Source organism: Diaphorina citri, unplaced genomic scaffold (genome assembly GCF_000475195.1).
Source record: "Diaphorina citri unplaced genomic scaffold, Diaci psyllid genome assembly version 1.1 scaffold345, whole genome shotgun sequence".
NCBI classification, from domain to species: Eukaryota; Metazoa; Arthropoda; class Insecta; order Hemiptera; family Psyllidae; genus Diaphorina; species Diaphorina citri.
Window position 1 is genome coordinate 21,587 of NW_007377780.1, and position 23,639 is coordinate 45,225.

The following is a 23,639-nucleotide window of genomic DNA, read 5'->3' on the forward strand; positions in this document are numbered from 1 at the left end:
AAAGTGCGAGGCTCTAGGCTTGTAATGGTTTGAAAACACACAAGAGAAAATGTATTACTGATTCTACTAAGGCATAAACTTTGTCGGGGCAAAAATATTCAGAGCTCATGATAGGTTTCATAAAGTGCGAGGCTCTAGGCTTGTGCTTGTAATGGTTTGAAAACACACAAGAGAAAATGTATACTGGAGAGAACAGTTCTTCAATCTTCACTTCTCCTCCTCAAAGGGCCGAAACAAAAAAGTAAATGGGAAGAGAAAAGCAAGCACACCATTCACACCACTGGAAAAACGATTTGCGAAATACTATATAGAAATTACCAACGATTCCTACCAACGAAACTACAAATTCGTCAGGGTGTGACAAAAGACAATGTAGCAATGTTTTTGGTAACAATGTAATGTGTACCTATCTTTGAATTTTCTGTGCCAAATTTCATCAAAATGCCATCGCAAGTTACAGTGGAACATTCAAACATCTAAACAATCTAAACCAAATGCAAAACTGTCGAGTTAAAACGTAGACCTCACTATTGTTTGGTGAAAAATACCTGTTCATTGGTCCAAGTAAGTTAGTAAGTGAAAAACAATAAAATTGTTAACAATAAAATTGTTTTTCCTTTTGAGCGGTTTGTCCAACCTCAATTGAATGTCACAAAAATGTTCAACACATAAACGAAATCTGATCATAAAAATTTCAAGCCTGATAGGGCCTTCTTTTTAGTGAGGCCTAGAGTTCACTATAAGTAAGTATTAAATATGAAGCTTTCTTATGACTAAGTACAGCTTGAAAATTTATTGTACCTATTTTTTAATTACTACAAAGAGGTGGACCTTTACTATCTAAAACTAAAATTATAAGGGAACCTAGTAGTACACCCAACAAACCTAGAATTATTTGTGCCTAAATAAAATAAAATATGATAAAATGGGAAAGAGATTGGTATACCCAAACCTAGAATTATTTGTGCCTAAATAAAATAAAATATGATAAAATGGGAAAGAGATTGGTATACCGAGAACTGACTGCAGCTGGTTGCCCTGTAATGTTGAAGCAGGGACCTGAATGGTGACCACCCGACCCTCACGGTTAGTAGACCCATGTTGTGCTGGCAATGTAATCTGAATGGGGATTTTCTTATTCAAATCTTGAGCGAGTGGATTCATGTTGGAATTGGGTGCTTGTTGTTGCTGAGGTGGAGGGGGTACTTGTTGATGTTGTGAAACGGCTTGCTGGTGCTGTAAAAGCAAACAATGTTCATGCATGAGCATATTTTATTTAGCAAACAAGATGCATACCTAGCTATTCTAAATTTTAACAAGACTAAATATTAATTGGAAAACAGGTAGGAGAAAGCCAGCTGTTCTGAGAACAAACCTTACCTGTTTAGGATTCAGGTTGGAACTTGGTGCTTGTTGTTGCTGAGGTGGAGGGGGTACTTGTTGATGTTGTGAAACGGCTTGCTGGTGCTGTAAAAGCAAACAATGTTCATGCAAATTCATGTTGGAATTGGGTGCTTGTTGTTGCTGAGGTGGAGCGGGTACTTGTTGATGTTGTGAAACGGCTTGCTGGTGCTGTAAAAGCAAACAATGTTCATGCATGAGCATATTTTATTTAGCAAACAAGCCTCACGATTAGTAGACCCATGTTGTGCTGGCAATGTAATCTGAATGGGGATTTTCTTGTTCAAATCTTGAGCGAGTGAATTCAGGTTGGAACTGGGTGCTTGTTGTTGCTGAGGTGGAGGGGGTACTTGTTGATGTTGTGAAACGGCTTGCTGGTGCTGTGAAAGCAAACAATGTTCATGCATGAGCGTATTTTATTTAGCAAACAAGATGCATACTTACCTATTCTAAATTTTAACAAGACTAAATATTAATTGGAAAACAGGTAGGAGAAAGCCAGCTGTTCTGAGAACAAACCTTATGTGTTTAGGATAAAGTTTACCCAGGGTAGGAATTGAACCCATGATCTAGCACTTACAAAGCAGGTAACTAGGCTGGCAACCTGAGGTTTGATAAATTTTACCCAGGGTATGAATTGAACCCATGTTCTAGCACTTACAAGGCAGGTAACTAGGCTGGCAACCTGAGGTTTAAATGTTAAAACAATGTGTTTTGATTTGAACCCCTTATGCCTCATCTTACCACAGAGAGTTTTCAGTTAACCCAGAGTTTAAGAAGTACTGGCCTGTGTCAATCAAAAGGGTGACATCAAAGAAAACCCTTGACACAGTGTTGACTCTCAGTGGTTGGCCATTAATAACTTTACTATACACACCTTAACCGGTTGTTGCTGTTGTTGGATAGGAGGTTGAGATTGTTGAGGTTAAATGTGTTTAGATTTGAACCTCTTATGCCCCATCTTACCACAAAGAGTTTTCGGTTAATCCAGAGTTTAAGAAGTACTGGCCTGTGTCAATCAAAAGGGTGACATCAAAGAAAACCCTTGACACAGTGTTGACTCTCAGTGGTTGGCCATTAATAACTTTACTATACACACCTTAACCGGTTGTTGCTGTTGTTGGATAGGAGGTTGAGATTGTTGAGGTTGCTGCTGTTGAGTCTGCTGCCGTGGCTGTTGATACACTTGAACAGTTTTCTGATCGGGTAACTTGTGGGTTTCAGTTTCAGTTTCAACACTCTCCAATGCTTTGCTACTCACCTAAAAAATAAAAGAGGGAGAGATGAAGTTAAGAATGGAATAAGAAGAGTGAGATAGAAAGCATACAAATGTGTATCATAGCATGCTTACCTCAGACACAGAACTACAATTTTATTATTTGTTAGGTTTATATTAGACATCCTATGTATTAACATTATTCTTACTATTTATATTATTATTGGATACTTGTGTTTTCTTCTCCGACTTGAGTTTCACCAACTTTTTAGGCTTCTTGATTGATTGATTACCTAACAAATCAACGGGTAAAACCCATGTATTCTTCATGGGAAATGAATTGAAAAAGAAAACACAAGTATCCAAAAATAATATAAACGGTAAGAAAACAGAACTACAAGTCAGCAGCTAAAAACCAGCTTCATAGGCTGACAGAGCTACTCAAACATTTCTCAACCTTTCTTTATTCCAGGGATCACCAACCCGTTGATCACATGAGCTTTTGGTAGCTCACAAGAGGTTTTCTGATAGCTTGCAGCTGGTTTCAGTTTCGACACTCTCCAATGCTTTGCTACTCACCTAGAAAATAAAAGAGGGAGAGATAAAGTTAAGAATGGAATAAAAAGACTGAGATAGGAAGAATGCAGATAGGTAGCATAGCATGCTTATATCAGACATAGAACTACAAGTCAGTAGCTAAAAAATAGCTTCATAGGCTGACAGAGCTACTCAAACATTTCTCATTCTCACCAACCTGTTGATCACATGAGCTTCTGGTAGCTCACAAGAGGTTTTCTGATAGCTTGCAGCTCATGATCAGCAGCACAAATTAGGCCTGTTTTTCATTCCTACGCCACATCGATGCGGCGTTCACTCTGTGTCAGGAGTGGGGGTAAAAAGTGGAAATTCAACAAACATGACGACATCTAGTGGATAAATTACGAAACATTTTTTCCTGAAGCTACTTGAGACTCGCATCAGTGATTTAAGACACAGCGTTGACGCTAAAGTAGGGGAAGTGGAATGAAAAACACGCGTTGGGTTCGCATCACACCCACGTCGGAATGAAAAACAGACCTATTGAGAGCAACTCTACTGGGAACCAAAAAATTATTTTGTTACATTATAAATTTCTGAATCTCAGGCTAAAGGTAGCTCACTTGGTCATTTGAGTAGCTTGTGACCCATAAAAGGTTAATGACCCCTATATTATAGCTATATTAAAAAGCTGTAGTCCAGCTACCGACCATTGTTAACACATTAGATATCCACCAACAGCCCAGAAAGTTGGTGAGACTTTCTTAGATAGCTTACAAAGGTGCATTTTGTCCAACTGGACTAGAATGTTACTCAACACCATTGGTGATTACAAGACGCCCATAGCCAGACTGCCTCCTGTCCTCACCAAATCCAGTCAATACTTATATCCACCAACAGCCCAGAAAGTTGGTGAGACTTTCTTAGATTTAGATAGCTTACAAAGGTGCATTTTGTCTAACCAGACTAGAATGTTACTCAACACCATTGGTGATTACAAGACGCCCATAGCCAGACTGCCTCCTGTCCTCACCAAATCCAGTCAATACTTACAGAACTACAAGTCAGTAGCTAAAAATAGCTTCATAGGCTGACAGAGCTAGGTACTCAAACATTTCTCAACCTTGCTTTATTCTCACCAACCCATTGATCACATAAGCTTCTGGTAGCTCACAAGAGGTTTTCTGATAGCTTGCAGCTCATGATCAGCAGCACAAATTGAGAGCAACTCTACTGGGAACCAAAAAAATTATTTTGTTAAATCATAAATTTCTGAATCTTGGGCTAAAGGTAGCTCACTTGGTCATTTGAGTAGCTTGTGACCCATAAAAGGTTAATGACCCCTACATTATATAGCTATATTAAAAAGCTGTAGTCCAGCTACCAACCATTATTAACACATTAGATATCCACCAACAGCTCAGAAAGTTGGTGAGACTTTCTTAGATAGCTTACAAAGGTGCATTTTGTCCAACCGGACTAGAATGTTACTCAAAACCATTGGTGATTACAAGACGCCCATAGCCAGACTGCCTCCTGTCCTCACCAAATCCAGTCAATACTTAGGTCATGGTTACGTACCAGGTTGGGTTAGGCAAGGTTGGTAAACTAACCTGGCTTTTAAATTACCACTCCTATACCAAACTGTAGAAACAATGTCCTGTCTCAACTACTTCAAACTCAACCCAACCCGGTACATAACCACAACCTTAAGCAACCATTCGAATCACTGTGGCAAACTCGGTCTTCTACTTACAAGCTTGGCCTCCCAGATATGTTTGAGCTCCTGTAGCACTTGCTCATCCACTCCTTCCTCTTGGAAAGCTTCCCCACTCCTATACCAAACTGTAGAAACAATGTCCTGTCTCAACTACTCCGAACTCAACCCAACCCGGTACATAACCACAACCTTAAGCAACCATTTGAATCACTGTGGCAAACACGGTCTTCTACTTACAAGCTTGGCCTCCCAGATATGTTTGAGCTCCTGTAGCACTTGCTCATCCACTCCTTCCTCTTGGAAAGCTTCCTTCACATTGTTGATGACATCGGCTATCACTGCTTGGTACAACTTCATGGTAAGACTTTGTGGTGTACCTGCCATTGTGAGCGCTAACTGGAAGAACGAGATTATCTAGAGACTAAACTGTAGTACCGTGGAGTAGATATCCTAGAGAAATCAGTATTTAAAGACGTATACAGAAGCCATACGGCGGAAATTTCACTCGCACACACCGAAAAAGAAAATCCGGAAAATTTTGTTTGTTTACTTTTTGATTTTTTTCAACTTTGCACAGAGAATTTTTTTCCTCGTTAAAAAGTTCTCTGTGCTTCATGCGGCGGCTCTTGATTTTTAAAAAGGGCTTTGTGGTGTACCTGCCATTGTGAGCGGTAACTGGAAGAACGAGATTATCTAGAGACTAAACTGTAGTACCGTGGAGTAGATATCCTGGAGAAATCAGTATTTAAAGACTTATACGGAAGCCATACGGCGGAAATTTCACATTCACTTGCACACACCGAAAAAGAAAATCCGGAAAATTTTGTTTGTTTACTTTTTGATTTTTTTTTCAACTTTGCACAGAGAAAAAAATGTTTTTTCCTCGTTGAAAAGTTCTCTGTGCTTTATGCGGCGGCTCTTGATTTTTTAAAAAGGTCAGCTGTTTTTCATTCAAACACTGCGTCGCGTCGATGCGAAAACAACCCCGCGTTGATGGGTACCTATTTTTGATTTCACTTCCCCTCCTAGCGTCTCTCTTCGAGTGAACTCGGCGTCTTAGATTCCAGAAGCGACTCTCGAGTAGCATCAAGTTTAAAATTATTTTGCAATATCTCGAGATAGCGGATCCGCTAGATGTCATGTTTCTTGATTTTCCACAATTTTTATTTTCACTCCTCCTGAATTTAGGACGCGGCGTCCACTCGTGAAATGAAAAACACGCATCAACGCGGCGTCGGGTTCGCATAGACGCGGCGTAGGAATGAAAGACACGGATCGAAAGGCCCCGTCCTGACAAGCTCAGGAGATTATTCCATATATAGGTACCTACTATTATGTTCTATGCTACATTTCTGCTTGTGAGTGAAAAATCTCTCTGCCATCTTTATAGTTGATTGACTTGTTATCAAGAGGTGTAATTTTTTTTTTTTTTTAAATCGACTATCTCGAAAGATATTTTACTTACCATTTCACGAGCCGCCTATAAGTTTTCTTCTTTGCTCCGGCGTGCTCCAAGCGGACGAATCAGGAACTTCTAATGTGATTTGAAAAATCAAAATCAAAACATTCTTATCAAATTCCAGTTTTCCTTATCAAGAAGGTTCGTGTTTTCTGAAATTTCTTGCTTTCCACCCTACTTTTATATATTTTTTATCTTTTAGAAGTTGTATTTGAATCTTCGGATTTACACCTAGTTGCCCAAAACTCCATTAGGTCATACATTTTCATTGCAGCAATGTATTTATTGATTGAATGGTAAATTGGTACAATCAAAACATTTCACCACTTGTTGCCTTTGAATCATGTCAACTTTAAGAAGAGCTTCCAGAACAGGAAACGCCCAGCTTTCAGTCACATATTTCAGTCATAATTGCATGCAACAGAAGTCTTAATAAATTCAAAAAAAGGTAAGAAGACAGGTACTGTAAAAGTACCTATATTCATAAAAAGGAGAAAAAAATGGAGAAGAGAGTGCTTCCATTTTTGAAAAGCCAGAACCACTAGTCATAGCTAGTTCTGCTGCCAAACATACCTATTACATGATTTCTTTCTAGCCAATTAAGATAATAGCTAAGAAGTCCAAGCACATACTTACACTTGTATGCACTTAAAACATGCTTGATACATACTAATCATCATTTCAAGGTACTCCAGTCAAGTCTAGTATTTCCAATGTGTATGCTTAGCAATTAAGGAAAAAAATCTTCTTTTTTAAGAGGCTAGATAGAGGGAGGGAACTGTAAGTGCTAAGGTCTTATCGTCCCAAAAGCGACGAGAGAATGAAGAAATGATAGGAAAAAAGCCAACCGTTCCGAGAACGAACCTTATCTGTTCAGGATGAAATTCGGCTCGGGCTGAAATCGTTGTGACCTTAGTGAATTGCTCTGTTGGGATTCACAGTATAATCTATTTAAGTATGTTTCTTATTGTTTTTGTCACAAATTTGATTGAAGTTCAACTTACAGTGGGTAGGGTCCACCAGTTGTTGTTGTTGTGGATTTTTCAATTTTCGTGGATTATTCAATAGGGTGTGTGTTAAAGTTATAATTAACTTGGTATACCCCCCTTGAAAAAAAAAAAAAAAATGCCATAAATACGACCTAGCGCTTACAAGGCAGACGCGCTACCAACCAATCTAACTACACGTCTGGAGGGATGGTGTCCCATGTCTTCAAATAACCAAAGTCTCATCTCACCTTCATTTTCTTCATTCTCATCATCGTCGTCATCAATGTCCTGATCATCACCAAGGCAGACGCGCTACCAACCAATCTAACTACACGGGCTGTAGGGATGAAAACTGTCAATGCATCTCCCGAAATTTCCAGACTTAATGACAATGTGTCCCATGTCTTCAAATAACCAAAGTCTCATCTCACCTTCATTTTCTTCATTCTCATCATCGTCGTCATCAATGTCCTGATCATCATCGTCATCGTCTTCATCATCATCGTCCTTGTCATCATCATCGTCATCGTCATCATCATCGGACGTATCATGCGCCCCGTCATACTGAGGGAACACGCTTAATAACAGGCCCACCTCAAAGTATGCTTATGTTAATTTTGTTATACCTCTACCTTCTTTAATAGTGAAGGAAGCTTAAGATTCATTGTTGATCTGTTTTTTTATAAAGTTGGTACTTACTATTCTTGTTGGTTAACAGATCCCATTGATCTGTGGAAAAGAGCCCACATACCTCCAGTTGCCTCACAGATTGTCATCATGTCTCAGAATACATTTCTGCACAAATGTGTCGACAATAGCTGTTTCACCTGCCTCCAACCTCGCTACAAGGTAATTTGTTTGTCTTCGATTTCGGGACGATAAGACCTTAGCAGCCACAGTTCCTCTCTATCAAACCTCTTTTTTTTAATCTGATTGGTTAAAATGTATTGGTATGAATCTTATATTATAAAATCAAGATCCATTCACTCATTCACATTTACATATTGGCATTGGCTCTCGATGTGAGTCAAGATATTGTTCTAGTATACTCCTAAATCGAACTTTACACTAACCATATCTGATTTTCTTCCCCAGGCCGGGCCGCATTTGGACACGTCAAGGGCGTGGTAGGTCCCGTACTCAATCACCTAGACATGCATCGACTCTGGCCACCCAAGGACTTTGCCTATCAGGTGTTCCGTATCCTTGTGTTTTCCGTGCAGTCCCAATACTCCTACCTTATCATAGAATCCCTCCTAGGTATGTACGTACACAAACTGCTCTAACATCATATTATGCCTTTGTTTATCAAATCAAATCTCAAATTATTTGTGGTAAAGCGGAGCTTTTCACAACTTTTGTGGATATCACAACATTACCAATTGCCTCCTTTGCAATCAATTTCCATATTTCAATAATCTTTTTACACTGGTAATGCCGCCACTGGTCGCTATTCAATTGTCCTCACGAGGCTGAGTGCATCCCGAACTACAAGCACAGAGCCGAAAAAAACCTCGGCCTCGCCGGGAATCGAACTTGGGCCTCCTGCGTGCAAGTCTAATGTGATACCCACTCGGGCACGGAGGTTGCTAAAATTCCTAAAATTATTTTTATTCTTATTCTAGTACACCTCAACAAGCACGCCAGCTCTAGCTACGAAGTGAAAACCAAGATAGCCGACGTTCTCGCGAAGATAATCAAGATAATAGCTACCAATGTGATAGGATCTACGGTACTGGAGATTACTAACTCGCTGCTGGACCATTTATTTACATCTAGCCGAAAGTCTCTGTGAAATTGGGCCTTCACATTTAAACCCATGTGTGACAAGTGAAGAGAAGAAGGGGGAGAAAGAGAGAGGGAGAGACAGAGGCGAGAGAGAGGCGAATAAGGGTAGCAAAATTCCATGCTTCGGCTGGGATTGAACCCACACCTTCCTGTTTGAAAGACGAGGGTTTCACCCTCTAACATCATAGTATGCTTTTGTTTATCAAATCAAATCTCAAATTCTTTGTGGTAAAGCGGAGCTTTTTCACAACTTTTGTGGATATCGCCTTATTAATAAGTGCCTCCTTTGCAATCAACTTCCATATCAATAATCTTTTTACACTGGTAATAAATACCATTCAACCGAAAACGAAATACCATGAACATTTTTTTTGTGTCAACTACGAGATTCGAACTCAGGACTTTCTGTATGAAAATCAAGCGCGTTAATCCATATTTTCTGTCCGTATTGCAGGCATCATTCGTAAGACAGTATCAGACGATTTGGCGGATAACATATGGAAGTCTCATCATTTGGACAAGGTAATACCTTCTCTCCTGTATAACATGCATCATGAAATGACTAGTGATGGATCTCAGATGGCGGAGACCTGCCTACGAGAACTCATAGGTAAGAAGTTTTTTTTTTTATGTTTGATAGAGGGAGCTGTAACTGCTAGGGTCTTATCGTTCCGAAATCGAGGAGAGAAGGAAGTCAGGATAGATAGAGGTTTTATAGAGGGAGCTGTAACTGCTAAGGTCTTATCGTCCCAAAATCGAAGAGAGAAGGAAGACAGGATAGGAGAAAGCCAGCCGTTCCGAGAACGAACATTAGAGAATAGGAGAAAGCCAGCCGTTCCGAGGACGAACATTATCCGTTGAGAATAAAATCCGCCCCGGGCGGGAATCGAACCCCCGGCCTAGCGCTTACAAGACAGACGGGCTACCAACCAAGATAACTTGGCTGGCTGATGAGAAGTGAAACCTGCTTCCTCCCCTGGTAATCAGGAGGGCGTGGATTCAATCCTAACCGAGGACCACAGATTCCACAGTATAATAGAGATCACAGGGTTAGGCTGTACGCGGTAGTGAATGTCTCTAGCATTAGGGGATAAAATCCGCCCCGGGCGGGAATCGAACCCGCGGCCTAGCGGTTACAAGACAGACGCGCTACCAACCAAGATAACTTGGCTGGCTGATAAGAAGTGAAACCTGCTTCCTCCCCTGGTAATCAGGAGGGCGTGGGTTCAATCCTAACCGAGGACCACAGATTCCACAGTATAATAGAGATCACAGGGTTAGGCTGTACGCGGTAGTGAATGTCTCTGGCATTAACCTCGCCTAGTGGTCATCTTCCACTCAAGGATCGTATTTTATAAATACTCTTGCTGAACAGCCGAGGATTAAATCCGCCCCGGGCGGGAATCGAACCCGCGGCCTAGCGCTTACAAGACAGACAGCGCGTCTGTCTTGGCTGGCTGATAAGAAGTGAAATTTGCTTCCTCCCCTGGTAATCAGGAGGGCGTGGGTTCAATCCTAACCGAGGACCACAGATTCCACAGTATAACAGAGATCACAGGGTTAGGCTGTACGCGGTAGTGAATGTCTCTGGCATTACCCTCGCCTAGTGGTCATCTTCCACTCAAGGATCGTATTTTATAAATACTCTTGCTGAACAGCCAGTCTGGTTAGCGTGGTCGGTAGCGCGTCTGCCTTGTAAGCGCTAGGCCGCGGGTTCGATTCCCGCCCGGGGCGGATTTTATCCTCAACGGATGCCAACTTCAAAGTCACTATTGGCTGATTGAAATAAATAATAACGATATCGAATCTGATGATCGGGAATCAACCAATCAGATGGCACTTTAAATGTTTACATCTAGCCGAAAGTCTCTGTGAAATTGGGCCTTCATATTTAAACCCATGTGTGACAAGCGAGGAGAAGAAGGGGGAGAAAGAGAAAGGGAGAGACAGAGGCGAGAGAGAGAGAGAGGCGAATAAGGGTAGCAAAATTCCATGCTTCGGCTGGGATTGAACCCACACCTTCCTGTTTGAAAGACGAGGGTTTCACCACTACACTACCAAAGCCGGTAGAACGCCCGCATTAGTTACTTTATCAGATATGGTACACAAAAAGTCCATTCCGAGGCTTGTGTGTAGGGGGAGGGGCAAACTGCCCTTAAGGTCGGATTAATACAACTCTACTTTATCAGATGGGCGATATTCCCCATTTAACTGCTGGATCAACAAGAGAATTGGGACAGAAGAGGGAAAGAATTGAGAAAGAAGGAAAGTGGAAAAAATTGGGACAGAAAAGGGAAGACGATCTATTGGATAGGACAGATTTCTCTCACCTTCATAAGTCAACATGGATTTAAACCTTAAACCTTGGTCCAGTATATTGAGTCTAAAAGACGTCCAGCTTGAAATAAAAAGGATAAAAAACTTTCCTTCAATACTGAGTAAGTTTTTGATCTGAGGAGGCGAACTTAAGGGTAAAAAAAAGTACAGAAGAGAAAAAACCAAATTTCTCTTAAAACAAAAGAGCCAAAAGTATTCATTGATTCATGACTTATTCAATTCAGAAGAAACCATCTATCCTGATCAAAACAAGCTGAAGCTTTTCAGTTCACACATACACTGGACTAATAACAGTATTAACAAAAGAGTAAAAAAAAAGGGAGACTAGAAAACATGACAAAAAAAATCAGATGTTCGAAAAGATATATGTAAACGGTATTCTAGGGGTAACCGGAGCCTAAGTCCTTCATTATTGCATTGCCCTACAGGACATTCAGAAAAAATATTTTCTCATTACCTTGTATAGGTTCCCTATACGTAAAGGTAATAGAAAGTAAAAATTGGTAGAAACTCACAAGTGGGGACGGGCTTTCCACTCATTCCAATACTTTATTCTAAATTTTAGGTTGCGTGTTACCTTTTTAGACTTCATTTATAAATATAGCACTTTTGAAATCTTGGTTTGTGATGAAAATGACGTACGTGAGTTTTGATTTTCTCTAATTTAGACACTAGACCTAAGGGTAGCCAGCCTGCCTAGGTGTAGCGGGTTCAAATCCCGCGCGGGGCGGATTTTATCCCAAACAGGTGAAGTTCGTTCTCGGAACTGCTGGCTTTCTCCTATCCTATCATTCCTCGCTTTCGGGACGATAAAACCTCTATTTTGCATAGTTTATTGGGCCTATGAAATTTTTTTCTTCATTAGTCTCATTCAGAAAAAGAGAGGACAACCGAAAGAAAGAAAAATCACGGATGTATGATTTTTTTGTTAAAAATTCATTTTATTTTTTAAATTTAAAATTAACATCAAATGTACAGGTATTATTTAAGAAACATAAACAGTATATTTATAACGTATTAACAGAGCAGGACCAACTTCAAAGTCACTATTGGCTGATTGAAATAAATAATGACGATATCGAATCTGATGATCGGGAATCAACCAATCAGATGGCACTTTAAATGTTTACATCTAGCCGAAAGTCTCTGCGAAATTGGGCCTTCAAATTTAAACCCATGTGTGACAAGCGAAGAGAAGAAGGGGGAGAAAGAGAAAGGGAGAGACAGAGGCGAGAGAGAGAGAGACAGAGACGAGAGAGAGAGAGAGGCGAATAAGGGTAGCAAAATTCCATGCTTCGGCTGGGATTGAACCCACACCTTCCTGTTTGAAACACGAGGGATTAAATGTTTACATCTAGCCGAAAGTCTCTGTGAAATTGGGCCTTCACATTTAAACCCATGTGTGACAAGCGAAGAGAAGAAGGGGGAGAAAGAGAAAGGGAGAGACAGAGGCGAGAGAGAGAGGCGAATAAGGGTAGCAAAATTCCATGCTTCGGCTGGGATTGAACCCACACCTTCCTGTTTGAAAGACGAGGGTTTCACCACTACACTACCAAAGCCGGTAGCACGCCCGCATTAGTTACTTTATCAGATATCGTGCACAAAAAGCCCACTCCGAGGCTTGTGTGTAGAGGCAAACTACCCTTAAGGTCGGATTGCTACGAATCTCTACTTCATCAGATGGGCGATATTCCCCATTTAACTGCCGGATCAACAAGAGAATTGGGACAGAAAAGGGAAAGAATTGAGAAAGAAGGAAAGTGGAAAAAATTGGGACAGAAACGGGAAGACGATCTATTCAATCTATTGGATAGGACAGATTTCTCTCACCTTCATAAGTCAACATGGCTTTAAACCTTAAACCTTGGTCCAGTATGTTGAGTCTAAAAGACGTCCAGCTTGAAATAAAAAGGATAAAAAACTTTCCTTCAATATTGAGTAAGTTTTTGATCTGAGGAGGCGAACTTAAGGGTAAAAAAAAGTACAGAAGAGAAAAAAACCAAATTTCTCTTAAAACAAAAGAGCCAAAAGTATTCATTGATTCATGACTTATTTAATTCAGAAGAAACCATCTATGAGACCATCTATCCTGATCAAAACAAGCTGAAGCTTTTCAGTTCACACATACACTGGACTAATAACAGTATTAACAAAAGAGTAAAAAAAAAGGGGAGACTAGAAAACATGACAAAAAAAATCAGATGTTCGAAAAGATATATGTAAACGGTATTCTAGGGGTAACCGGAGCCTAGGTCCTTGGTTCGAATCTGCGGGTGTCCTAATTTATTACCCGTGTGCGGATGGCCTTACCCTTCCATTTTATGCTTATTGCTCATTTTATACTCATTTTATGTCTTGCTAGCTATTGTTTTATAAAGCACATTTGGGCATTATTTCAAATAATTAGAAAAATCATCCTATTATTTATTGCTAGCTATTGTTTTATAAAGCACATTTGAGTATTATTTCAAATAATTAGAAAAATCATCCTATTATTTATTTATTTTTAATGTTTAAAAATCATCCCTAAAGGGCTAAAGAGGAAGCTTGAAGAATCTTAAATTAGGTTTAAAAAAGATTTTCTATTTTTTTATTTAGACTGGTCATCCAGTTTTTCAAAATGGCCTCAATCTACATATCTTCTACCTCTCCCATAATATTCTTTTTTAGACTCTCCTTAGGGCGCGTTTTCAAGGTTCAACTTTTTGCTTAACAAACTCATATTTGTTCTGAGAATTTGACCACATAATAATGGAGCTCTAAGGGTTAGGTGGTAGAGAACGCCTAAGGCGTTAACCTCGCCTAGTGACTCATATTTTAAAAATTTTGTTTAGTTTGAGATAATGGTCAAGTACTATATCATACATATTTCTGGACAGGGTCCAGTCAAGTGAAGACCATGTCCAGAAATATGTATAAACTCATATTTGTTCAATTTGTTGTTGAAAGTTAAATGAAAAGTGATGTCAGAACTTTCTTTTTTCGCGCAACTCTTTATTCAATTTTCAATGCTTTTTATTTAACTTTCAACATTTTCCATTCACGTGAGATGAGAACTTTCTTTTCATTCAACTTTCAAAAACAAAGTTGAATAAATATGAAAGGAGTGAAATTAGACAAAAGAGAAGAGACTTTTTTTTCTCCAAGATTGTACCTCAGCACCGTTTTCGCATTACTTCAAGGCACATTCTTTTACATCCATGCCTATCCAAGAACGGAATAAATGTAAATGCAGTTTCTTTGTGTTATTATATCACAACTTTGGTGCTCACTGCAGCATTGTAGGATTTTCCCAATATCTCAATAATCCTAAAATCCAATGTTTACCTACCATGCTGGCACCGGTCGCTATGCGCATTTATAAGTCATAGCTACTCATTTTCCTCACGAGGCTGAGTGAGCCCCGCAACAGCCAGTCACGGAATCAATCATTTGAATGATACAAATTTCTTGACCCCGCCGGGAATCGAACCCGGGTCTCCCGCGTGCAAGGCGAGCGCAGTAACCACTGTGTAGTGACCAAGAATGGAAGCTGACCAAGAATGGAATAGTTTGGTTATAAACTTTCCGCCCTGACCGGGATTTGAACCCAGCACCTCCGAGAGTTAGAAGGGAAGACTACAGTTATTCGTCACGGATACGTTCCGTCACCTTACGTATAACTTCTTCAATATTACTTTACTTGGACCAAATAAACGACATTACACTTATCCATCTCAGAAACAGACTGCATCCGTGCTGGATAAGTGTGCTGTAGTGCATTTGATCCAATTTAAATTAATATGGAATAAGCTGGATATAAGACCCACCCTTGTTTATTAATGCACAAACTACCCAGTCAAACCGAAGTTACCGAAGTGCTGTCGTGCATTTGATCCAATTTAAATTAATATGGAACAAGGTGGATATAAGACCCACCCTTGTTTATTAATGCACAAACTACCCAGTCAAACCGAAGTAGTTGCGTTAGTCCAGCGTTCAAGCGCACACTTGATGGTCATCGACGAAATTCGTACTCGCATCTCGCATGTTCAATTGGAAATATTTCAACAGATTACTTTCTGGTGTTCCCTTGTTGACCCCAGCTCCTAGGTATTTGTTTCGTTGCTACGATATAAAAATAATAGTGCTTATTTATACTGCTCGCATAGGACTGAAAAGTCCCTTTACTCCAGTATAGAATCCCTCCTAGGTATGTACGTACACAAACTGCTCTAACATCTAACATCATATTATGCTTTTGTTTATCAAATCAAATCTCAAATTCTTTGTGGTAAAGCGGAGCTTTTCACAACTTTTGTGGATATCGCCTTATTAATAAGTGCCTCCTTTGCAATCAACTTCCATATCAATAATCTTTTTACACTGGTAATGCCGCCACTGGTCACTACTCAATTGTCCTCACGAGGCTGAGTGCACCCCGAACTCCATTTGTGACCTTACTAAAGCTTATGTTTCTTATTGTTTTTGTCACAAATTGAAGTCCAACTTAAAAGTGGGTAGGGTCCACCAGTTGTTTTTTGTTTTGTTTTTTGTTTTTTTGTTTTTTTTTAGGAGGCACTTTACAAATTTTGTGGATTACTAATTCAAATTCAATAGGGTGTGTGTTAAAATTGTGATTAACTTGGTATAACCCCCTAAAAAAAAAAAATCCCGAACTCCAAGCACAGGGCCGAAAAAAAACCTCGGCCTCGCCGGGAATCGAACCTGGGCCTCCTGCGTGCAAGTCTAATGTGGCACGGAGGTTGCTGAAATTCCTAAAATTATTTTTATTCTTATTCCAGTACACCTCAACAAGCACGCCAGCTCTAGCTACGAAGTGAAAACCAAGATAGCCGACGTTCTCGCGAAGATAATCAAGATAATAGCTACCAATGTGATAGGATCTACGGTACTGGAGATTACTAACTCGCTGCTGGACCATTTGAAACTGTCCGTGTGTGAGGATAAAGAGCAGGAGTTGTATGAGAAGGCACTACTTACTTCCATTGGAGAGCTGGCGTCCAACCTACCCGACTATCAGAAGTCGGAGATTATGATGTTCATTGTGTCTAAGGTAATACTTGTTTTCTTCTTCTTCTTCTTCTTCTTCTTCTTCTTCTTCTTCTTCTTCTTCTTCTTCTTCTTCTTCTTCTTCTTCTTCTTTCTTTTTCTTTGCCTTTCCCGTGTACAGACGAGGTCGGTGTTTTTCGTCAGTCTCTTAATCAGCCCTAACTAGGGTGATCGCTTTGGGCTTAAATTTGGTTTTGGCTACAAATTTTACGAGTGGAAGCCCTTCGCACTCAACCTTTGCTATTTCTTTAGCAAGTGAAATTGAGGCTGGTATACTCCGTGTTTCCCGCCCGAAGCGATTTCCCTTCGATTCCTGCCCGGAGCGAACTTAAAACTTCATCCTAAAAAGATAAGGTTTGTTCTTGGAATGGCTATCTTTCTCTCATCTTGTCCTACTCTCTTCGACCTCAGTATTTCTTATAGTTCCCGCTATCATACTCGTAGAAAAAAAAATCCATATGTTCTTGTATTTTTATACTTTCTTTCTTTCTTCTCTTCTTCTTCATTTTACTATTATGATTCAGTCTATTCCAGTAAATGATGTTCTGTTTCTGTGTTTTCAGGTGAACGTTCAGAGCAACGCGTGTGTACAGAAGACCTACCTGCGTGCGTTGTACGTGGTGAGCATGAAATTCACCAACGTCAACATGGACCGAACCTTCCCCCGCTCCTTCCTAGACCCTGTCTTCAACATGATGCTTAGCGAACACGCTGAGCTACGTATCCTGGTACAGACCGTGTTTCACAACCTACTAGATAGACATGGCAATGGTGAGAAGTTCAACGAGATGGTACTGGTCACGGAGCAGATGGACGTTATATCCGAGTACCCTAGCAAAGCAGACACCTACTAGACAGACATGGCAATGGTGAGAAGTTCAACGAGATGGTACTGGTCACGGAGCAGATGGACGTTATATCCGAGTACCCTAGCAAAGCAGACATCTACTAGACAGACATGGCAATGGTGAGAAGTTCAACGAGATGGTATTGGTCACGGAGCAGATGGACGTTATATCCGAGTACCCTAGCAAAGCAGACACGCTGTTCCTGAGGAAATACGGTGTGCAACTGTTCAGAAGTATCTTCACAAGTCTGGAATATAGTAACAATACCCCGGAGAATTACAAGGTCACCTACAAGACACTGGCGCTGATCTGTTGTGAGCTGGTGTCCTCTGAGAATGTGTCTGACTCAACCTACTAGACAGACATGGCAATGGTGAGAAGTTCAACGAGATGGTCCTGGTCACGGAGCAGATGGACGTTATATCCGAGTATCCTAGCAAAGCAGACACGCTGTTCCTGAGGAAATACGGTGTGCAACTGTTCAGAAGTATCTTCACAAGTCTGGAATACACGAACAATACCCCGGAGAATTACAAGGTCACCTACAAGACACTGGCGCTGATCTGTTGTGAGCTGGTGTCCTCTGAGAATGTGTCTGACTTAGTAACAATACACCGGAGAATTACAAGGTCACCTACAAGACACTGGCGCTGATCTGTTGTGAGCTGGTGTCCTCTGAGAATGTGTCTGACTTTGTGACATCAGTAACAATACACCGGAGAATTACAAGGTCACCTACAAAACACTGGCGCTGATCTGTTGTGAGCTGGTGTCCTCTGAGAATGTGTCTGACTTTGTGACATTCACTATGAACATCCAGGAGATGGCGAGCGTGGAATCCAAACTATCCCCAGCACAGCGGAATCAGCTACACGTCATGGTGGTGTGTCTGTTCAGCCTGGTAGTCCATCTGTTGCCTTTCAACGAGCTCAAGCAGTATGTTGAGAAGATCGTGATGAATAGGAAGCGGGCCAAGGCGTGGGATCTCCTACCAGAGGCTGCCCAAGACGGGGATGTTACTGAGGAGGCGCCCCCGGGTGAGAACACCGAGCTCTACCTGAACGACAAAGTGATGAGTGAGTACTTCAAGTGTAACAAGATGGAGCATGGTGCGATGCCTGGGAGCTTTACGTGTCTGGAGTTCCAGCACAGGTTTACATCTGAGGAGACAGACGATAGCTCGGATGTTGATTCTGAACATAACGACAGGGCGGACATAGAACACGATCTCTCCTTCGAGACGACCAAGCGACTCCTCTTAGAGCCTAGCAAGGAGAAGAGGAAACAGTTAGAGTCCCTACGCCAGCAGGAGATTGCCAGCATAACGACAGGGCGGATATAGAACACGATCTTTCCTTCGAGACGACCAAGCGACTCCTCTTAGAGCCTAGCAAGGAGAAGAGGAAACAGTTAGAGTCCCTACGCCAGCAGGAGATTGCCATGACAGGGCGGATATAGAACACGATCTTTCCTTCGAGACGACCAAGCGACTCCTTCTAGAGCCTAGCAAGGAGAAGAGGAAACAGTTAGAGTCCCTACGCCAGCAGGAGATTGCCAAGAAGTTCCGTGTGTCTCCCTTCACGGTGATAATGGATGAACATACGTCGTCAGGGTTGGAGCCGGATAGTTTGACTTGGATACCGAACCAGGTGTTTGAGAAACAGGAGACCATGCACCCTCCGCCTAGCGCCACCAAGCAGAACCCGCCCATCTATGAGACACTGTTCCCGGAACTGTTTGCCTATTAGAATAAACGATCCTTATTCCCGGAACTGTTTGCCTATTAGAATAAACGATCCTTATTCCCGGAACTGTTTGCCTATTAGAATAAACGATCCTTATTCCCGGAACTGTTTGCCTATTAGAATAAACGGTACTTATTCCCGGAACTGTTTGCCTATTAGAATAAACAATCTTTATTCCCGATTTTCTACGTAGACGGGATTTTATCAAGTAGATCAGAACTCCATGTTTAATTACTTTCTGGTGTTCTCGTGTTGACCCAGCACCTGAATCGGAAGTATTGTATCTCTTATCGCCCATCTGATAAGAGACATACTTCGGGATGGGTATGCTACGACACAGACCACATGCGTCTAATGTAGCAGTTGTTTCATTGCTACGAAATAAAAACAGCTGTTTCCTTTCCAGACTTAGTTCTGAATCATTTTTCTTGGCTTTTAGTAAGTATGTAATAGGTTTTATCTTGAAAGTTGCTCAACATTTCAAACATTTATTTCGCAACTGTTGGGATATAAATGTTTCCGGTAGGTACTAGGCTTTAGAGAACTCTGTCACCTTTAACGTGCAGTAAAGGGATTTCTGTACCTTTTCTGCACAGTATGTCTTGTCTACATTTAATTGTGCGATTATTTTCATTTTATACACCTCTTCCCAATGTCTTTTCACCTACACAATCAGTCTTCGTCGTAAATAATAAAATAATTAAAATTAAAATAATAAAAGCCCCTGGGGGTCTCTCATATCCAAGCCCCTACAATCCCCTTGAATTATTTCATCCTGTGGTGCCACAATCTGAGGTACTTAAGTTAACCCGATTGGATTAAACCATTTGATGGGTTGGTTTTAACTTTGGATTAACAGTTAGCCAATTTTAACCCTTTAGTTTAAAGTTTTTACTTAGGTAACATTTACACACCTCATTAGGTTATTAATTTTAATATACATTAATAAAGAAGTTTATTATTTTTATTATACATTCTTAATCGCACTCTATGCACACACCTCTTCAAATCCTCTCAAACTCTGCTTATTTATTTATAAAACATTTCCCTATAAAATCTTAAATATGACACTCATTTTTAGTCCGTCCTTCCTTTATTATTACAATAGTAATAAAAAGGTATAAGGGACGGACTATTGTATTCGCTTCGGTGTCGAATTTTAACCCATCCGATTTCGATTTACTATACGTTAAGGCGGTTCTTTTGATCCCTTGTGTGCCGAGTCCATTTTTGTATAGGACTATTGCACGGAGATTTCGATTCAACTTGAACCAAGTTTGAACCAAGCAACCAAGTTCCGACAGTTATTGTGTCTGGTGGGATTTACCTAGTCAACCTATTCAAGAGTGAATCAAATTAAGACTTTTCAGTCCTGTATTGTTGGATGTGATGATTCTTACCTCTTCCTTCACTGGGACTTTTCAGTCTTCGCATATTTGCCACAGGGGGGAAAGTAAACTTGTCCCCCCAGCCTAACTCCAAACACAAAAAGCCCAATCCGAGGCTTAGGTGTAGGGGCTAAACAGCCCTAAAGGATGGGTTAAGCTTGTACGAATGTACGAAACTTGTCCCCGGGCTTCACTGGATATAACGGGACCATTCAGTCCTCGCTTATTTTCCACCGACTCCACTGGTTATTCGGGACTGCTCAGTCCTCAGTTCTGGGTTCACAGGGGCAAAGTAGACTTGGGTGTGAGAGAGGCTGACGAGGACAGCTCGTGGAACGACTGATCCAGACATTGCTTCAGTTCTGCGTAGCTTACAACCAGCACACTCTGTTCATCACGTGACATGAGACAAATCTGAAATGAGAGCACAGTTCGTCCGGTGGTTGCTTCCCGTGCAGAAAATCCCGGGTTCGGTTCTCAGAATCTATAGCTAACACTTACCTTTTCCTGTGTTCCAGCGTCTAGCTTGTTCAGACAATGTACGATGTGAGACATATCTAGCCAGGGTCTGCCGTCTTCTTGTACTTGATGCAACAGATAGTCTCGAAACAGTTTATATATATATAGCTAACACTTACCTTTTCCTGTGTTCCAGCGTCTAGCTTGTTCAGACAATGTACGATGTGAGACATATCTAGCCAGGGTCTGCCGTCTTCTTGTACTTGATGCAACAGATAGTCTCGAAACAGTTTATATATATATAGCTAACACTTACCTTTTCCTGTGTTCCAGCGTCTAGCTTGTTCAGACAATGTACGATGTGAGACATATCTAGCCAGGGTCTGCCGTCTTCTTGTACTTGATGCAACAGATAGTCTCGAAACAGTTTATATATATATAGCTAACACTTACCTTTTCCTGTGTTCCAGCGTCTAGCTTGTTCAGACAATGTACGATGTGAGACATATCTAGCCAGGGTCTGCCGTCTTCTTGTACTTGATGCAACAGATAGTCTCGAAACAGTTTATATATATATAGCTAACACTTACCTTTTCCTGTGTTCCAGCGTCTAGCTTGTTCAGACAATGTACGATGTGAGACATATCTAGCCAGGGTCTGCCGTCTTCTTGTACTTGATGCAACAGATAGTCTCGAAACAGTTTATATATATATAGCTAACACTTACCTTTTCCTGTGTTCCAGCGTCTAGCTTGTTCAGACAATGTACGATGTGAGACATATCTAGCCAGGGTCTGCCGTCTTCTTGTACTTGATGCAACAGATAGTCTCGAAACAGTTTATATATATATAGCTAACACTTACCTTTTCCTGTGTTCCAGCGTCTAGCTTGTTCAGACAATGTACGATGTGAGACATATCTAGCCAGGGTCTGCCGTCTTCTTGTACTTGATGCAACAGATAGTCTCGAAACAGTTTATATATATATAGCTAACACTTACCTTTTCCTGTGTTCCAGCGTCTAGCTTGTTCAGACAATGTACGATGTGAGACATATCTAGCCAGGGTCTGCCGTCTTCTTGTACTTGATGCAACAGATAGTCTCGAAACAGTTTATATATATATAGCTAACACTTACCTTTTCCTGTGTTCCAGCGTCTAGCTTGTTCAGACAATGTACGATGTGAGACATATCTAGCCAGGGTCTGCCGTCTTCTTGTACTTGATGCAACAGATAGTCTCGAAACAGTTTATATATATATAGCTAACACTTACCTTTTCCTGTGTTCCAGCGTCTAGCTTGTTCAGACAATGTACGATGTGAGACATATCTAGCCAGGGTCTGCCGTCTTCTTGTACTTGATGCAACAGATAGTCTCGAAACAGTTTATATATATATAGCTAACACTTACCTTTTCCTGTGTTCCAGCGTCTAGCTTGTTCAGACAATGTACGATGTGAGACATATCTAGCCAGGGTCTGCCGTCTTCTTGTACTTGATGCAACAGATAGTCTCGAAACAGTTTATATATATATAGCTAACACTTACCTTTTCCTGTGTTCCAGCGTCTAGCTTGTTCAGACAATGTACGATGTGAGACATATCTAGCCAGGGTCTGCCGTCTTCTTGTACTTGATGCAACAGATAGTCTCGAAACAGTTTATATATATATAGCTAACACTTACCTTTTCCTGTGTTCCAGCGTCTAGCTTGTTCAGACAATGTACGATGTGAGACATATCTAGCCAGGGTCTGCCGTCTTCTTGTACTTGATGCAACAGATAGTCTCGAAACAGTTTATATATATATAGCTAACACTTACCTTTTCCTGTGTTCCAGCGTCTAGCTTGTTCAGACAATGTACGATGTGAGACATATCTAGCCAGGGTCTGCCGTCTTCTTGTACTTGATGCAACAGATAGTCTCGAAACAGTTTATATATATAACTCTAACACTTACCTTCTCCTGTGTTCCAGCGTCTAGCTTGTTCAGACAATGTACGATGTGAGACATATCTAGCCAGGGTCTCCCGTCTTCTTGTACTTGATGCAACAGATAGTCTCGAAACAGTTTCAACATGTAGCGGTCACCTGTTTCCGACCAGGTGGGATCCAGATTGAGTCTGGAGAATAGAATAGAATATACATCAAATTGGAATGTTGGTCTTGTTGTAGCGGCTTCAGCTGTAGCCAAATGGTGATGGCACACTAAAGAAAATATGTACATCTTTTTTTATCTGCCCTGCCATACACTGGCGTGATGGTCTCTAGTCTTGTTTAAATGGCTCGTCCTGAACCGCAGTCCACCATTGTGAGGACTTGTGCTTTGAAGAGCAGGGAGAAAACTTTGAAGAACTGCCAGCTAGCTAAACCTTACCAAATGATGTTACTATGTCTATTGCCTTTGTACTTTGTTGCGCTACGCTCATACGTCATATTATGCTAAGTTTCTGCAAAAAGTTATGAGATCCCCCAAAAATACCACTTTGTGGCATAAAAAAAGACCCCGCCAAGTCGTTCCTCCCAAAATAAATCAAGTGCCCACAAAAATAGGCTGGTTAGGGTTAGCTGTTTTCCTTCCTGTTTATAGTCCCCACAGCTAGACACTAGTCTACTCTCTAAAATCCCGGTATCCCCTAGTCAGACCTCAAATTAGAATGAGTTCATCTGATTTATTCCCAAAGGTAGAGGAAGGAAAAA

General features: G+C 40.9%; 5 protein-coding genes and 1 long non-coding RNA gene across 6 annotated transcripts; 3 read left to right on the top strand and 3 right to left on the bottom strand.

The window, feature by feature from the left end:
- Positions 1–272: 272 nt before the first annotated feature.
- LOC103507831 (transcription initiation factor IIA subunit 1-like) lies at positions 273–5,681 on the bottom strand. Its single transcript, XM_026822605.1, has 6 exons — positions 5,531–5,681; positions 5,112–5,251; positions 2,501–2,662; positions 1,646–1,781; positions 969–1,100; positions 273–280 (listed from the first exon to the last, which is right to left on the bottom strand). Exons 1-6 carry the CDS (start codon positions 5,535–5,537, stop codon positions 273–275), a joined length of 585 nt encoding a protein of 194 aa, XP_026678406.1. The 5' UTR covers positions 5,538–5,681.
- A 693-nt stretch (positions 5,682–6,374) lies between these two features.
- On the top strand, positions 6,375–8,156 carry LOC113466852. The gene is made up of 2 exons (XR_003391126.1): positions 6,375–6,781; positions 8,041–8,156. It is a non-coding gene; the product is annotated as an uncharacterized LOC113466852 (long non-coding RNA).
- A 265-nt stretch (positions 8,157–8,421) lies between these two features.
- Positions 8,422–17,353, top strand: LOC103507832 (protein EFR3 homolog cmp44E-like). The gene is made up of 5 exons (XM_026822606.1): positions 8,422–8,582; positions 8,948–9,100; positions 9,565–9,720; positions 16,232–16,503; positions 17,063–17,353. Exons 1-5 carry the CDS (start codon positions 8,477–8,479, stop codon positions 17,351–17,353), a joined length of 978 nt encoding a protein of 325 aa, XP_026678407.1. The 5' UTR covers positions 8,422–8,476.
- A 332-nt stretch (positions 17,354–17,685) lies between these two features.
- On the top strand, positions 17,686–19,095 carry LOC103507834 (protein EFR3 homolog cmp44E-like). Its single transcript, XM_026822607.1, has 4 exons — positions 17,686–17,884; positions 17,977–18,047; positions 18,149–18,662; positions 18,826–19,095. The coding sequence occupies exons 1-4, from the start codon at positions 17,738–17,740 to the stop codon at positions 19,093–19,095; spliced, it is 1,002 nt and encodes a 333-aa protein (XP_026678408.1). The 5' UTR covers positions 17,686–17,737.
- A 1,175-nt stretch (positions 19,096–20,270) lies between these two features.
- On the bottom strand, positions 20,271–22,889 carry LOC108252216 (PAN2-PAN3 deadenylation complex subunit PAN3-like). Its single transcript, XM_017443496.2, has 2 exons — positions 20,982–22,889; positions 20,271–20,894 (listed from the first exon to the last, which is right to left on the bottom strand). The coding sequence occupies exons 1-2, from the start codon at positions 21,033–21,035 to the stop codon at positions 20,760–20,762; spliced, it is 189 nt and encodes a 62-aa protein (XP_017298985.1). The 5' UTR covers positions 21,036–22,889; the 3' UTR covers positions 20,271–20,759.
- On the bottom strand, positions 21,038–21,994 carry LOC113466851 (PAN2-PAN3 deadenylation complex subunit PAN3-like). The gene is made up of 5 exons (XM_026822608.1): positions 21,941–21,994; positions 21,804–21,823; positions 21,530–21,630; positions 21,256–21,356; positions 21,038–21,082 (listed from the first exon to the last, which is right to left on the bottom strand). Exons 1-5 carry the CDS (start codon positions 21,992–21,994, stop codon positions 21,038–21,040), a joined length of 321 nt encoding a protein of 106 aa, XP_026678409.1.
- Positions 22,890–23,639: the final 750 nt, after the last annotated feature.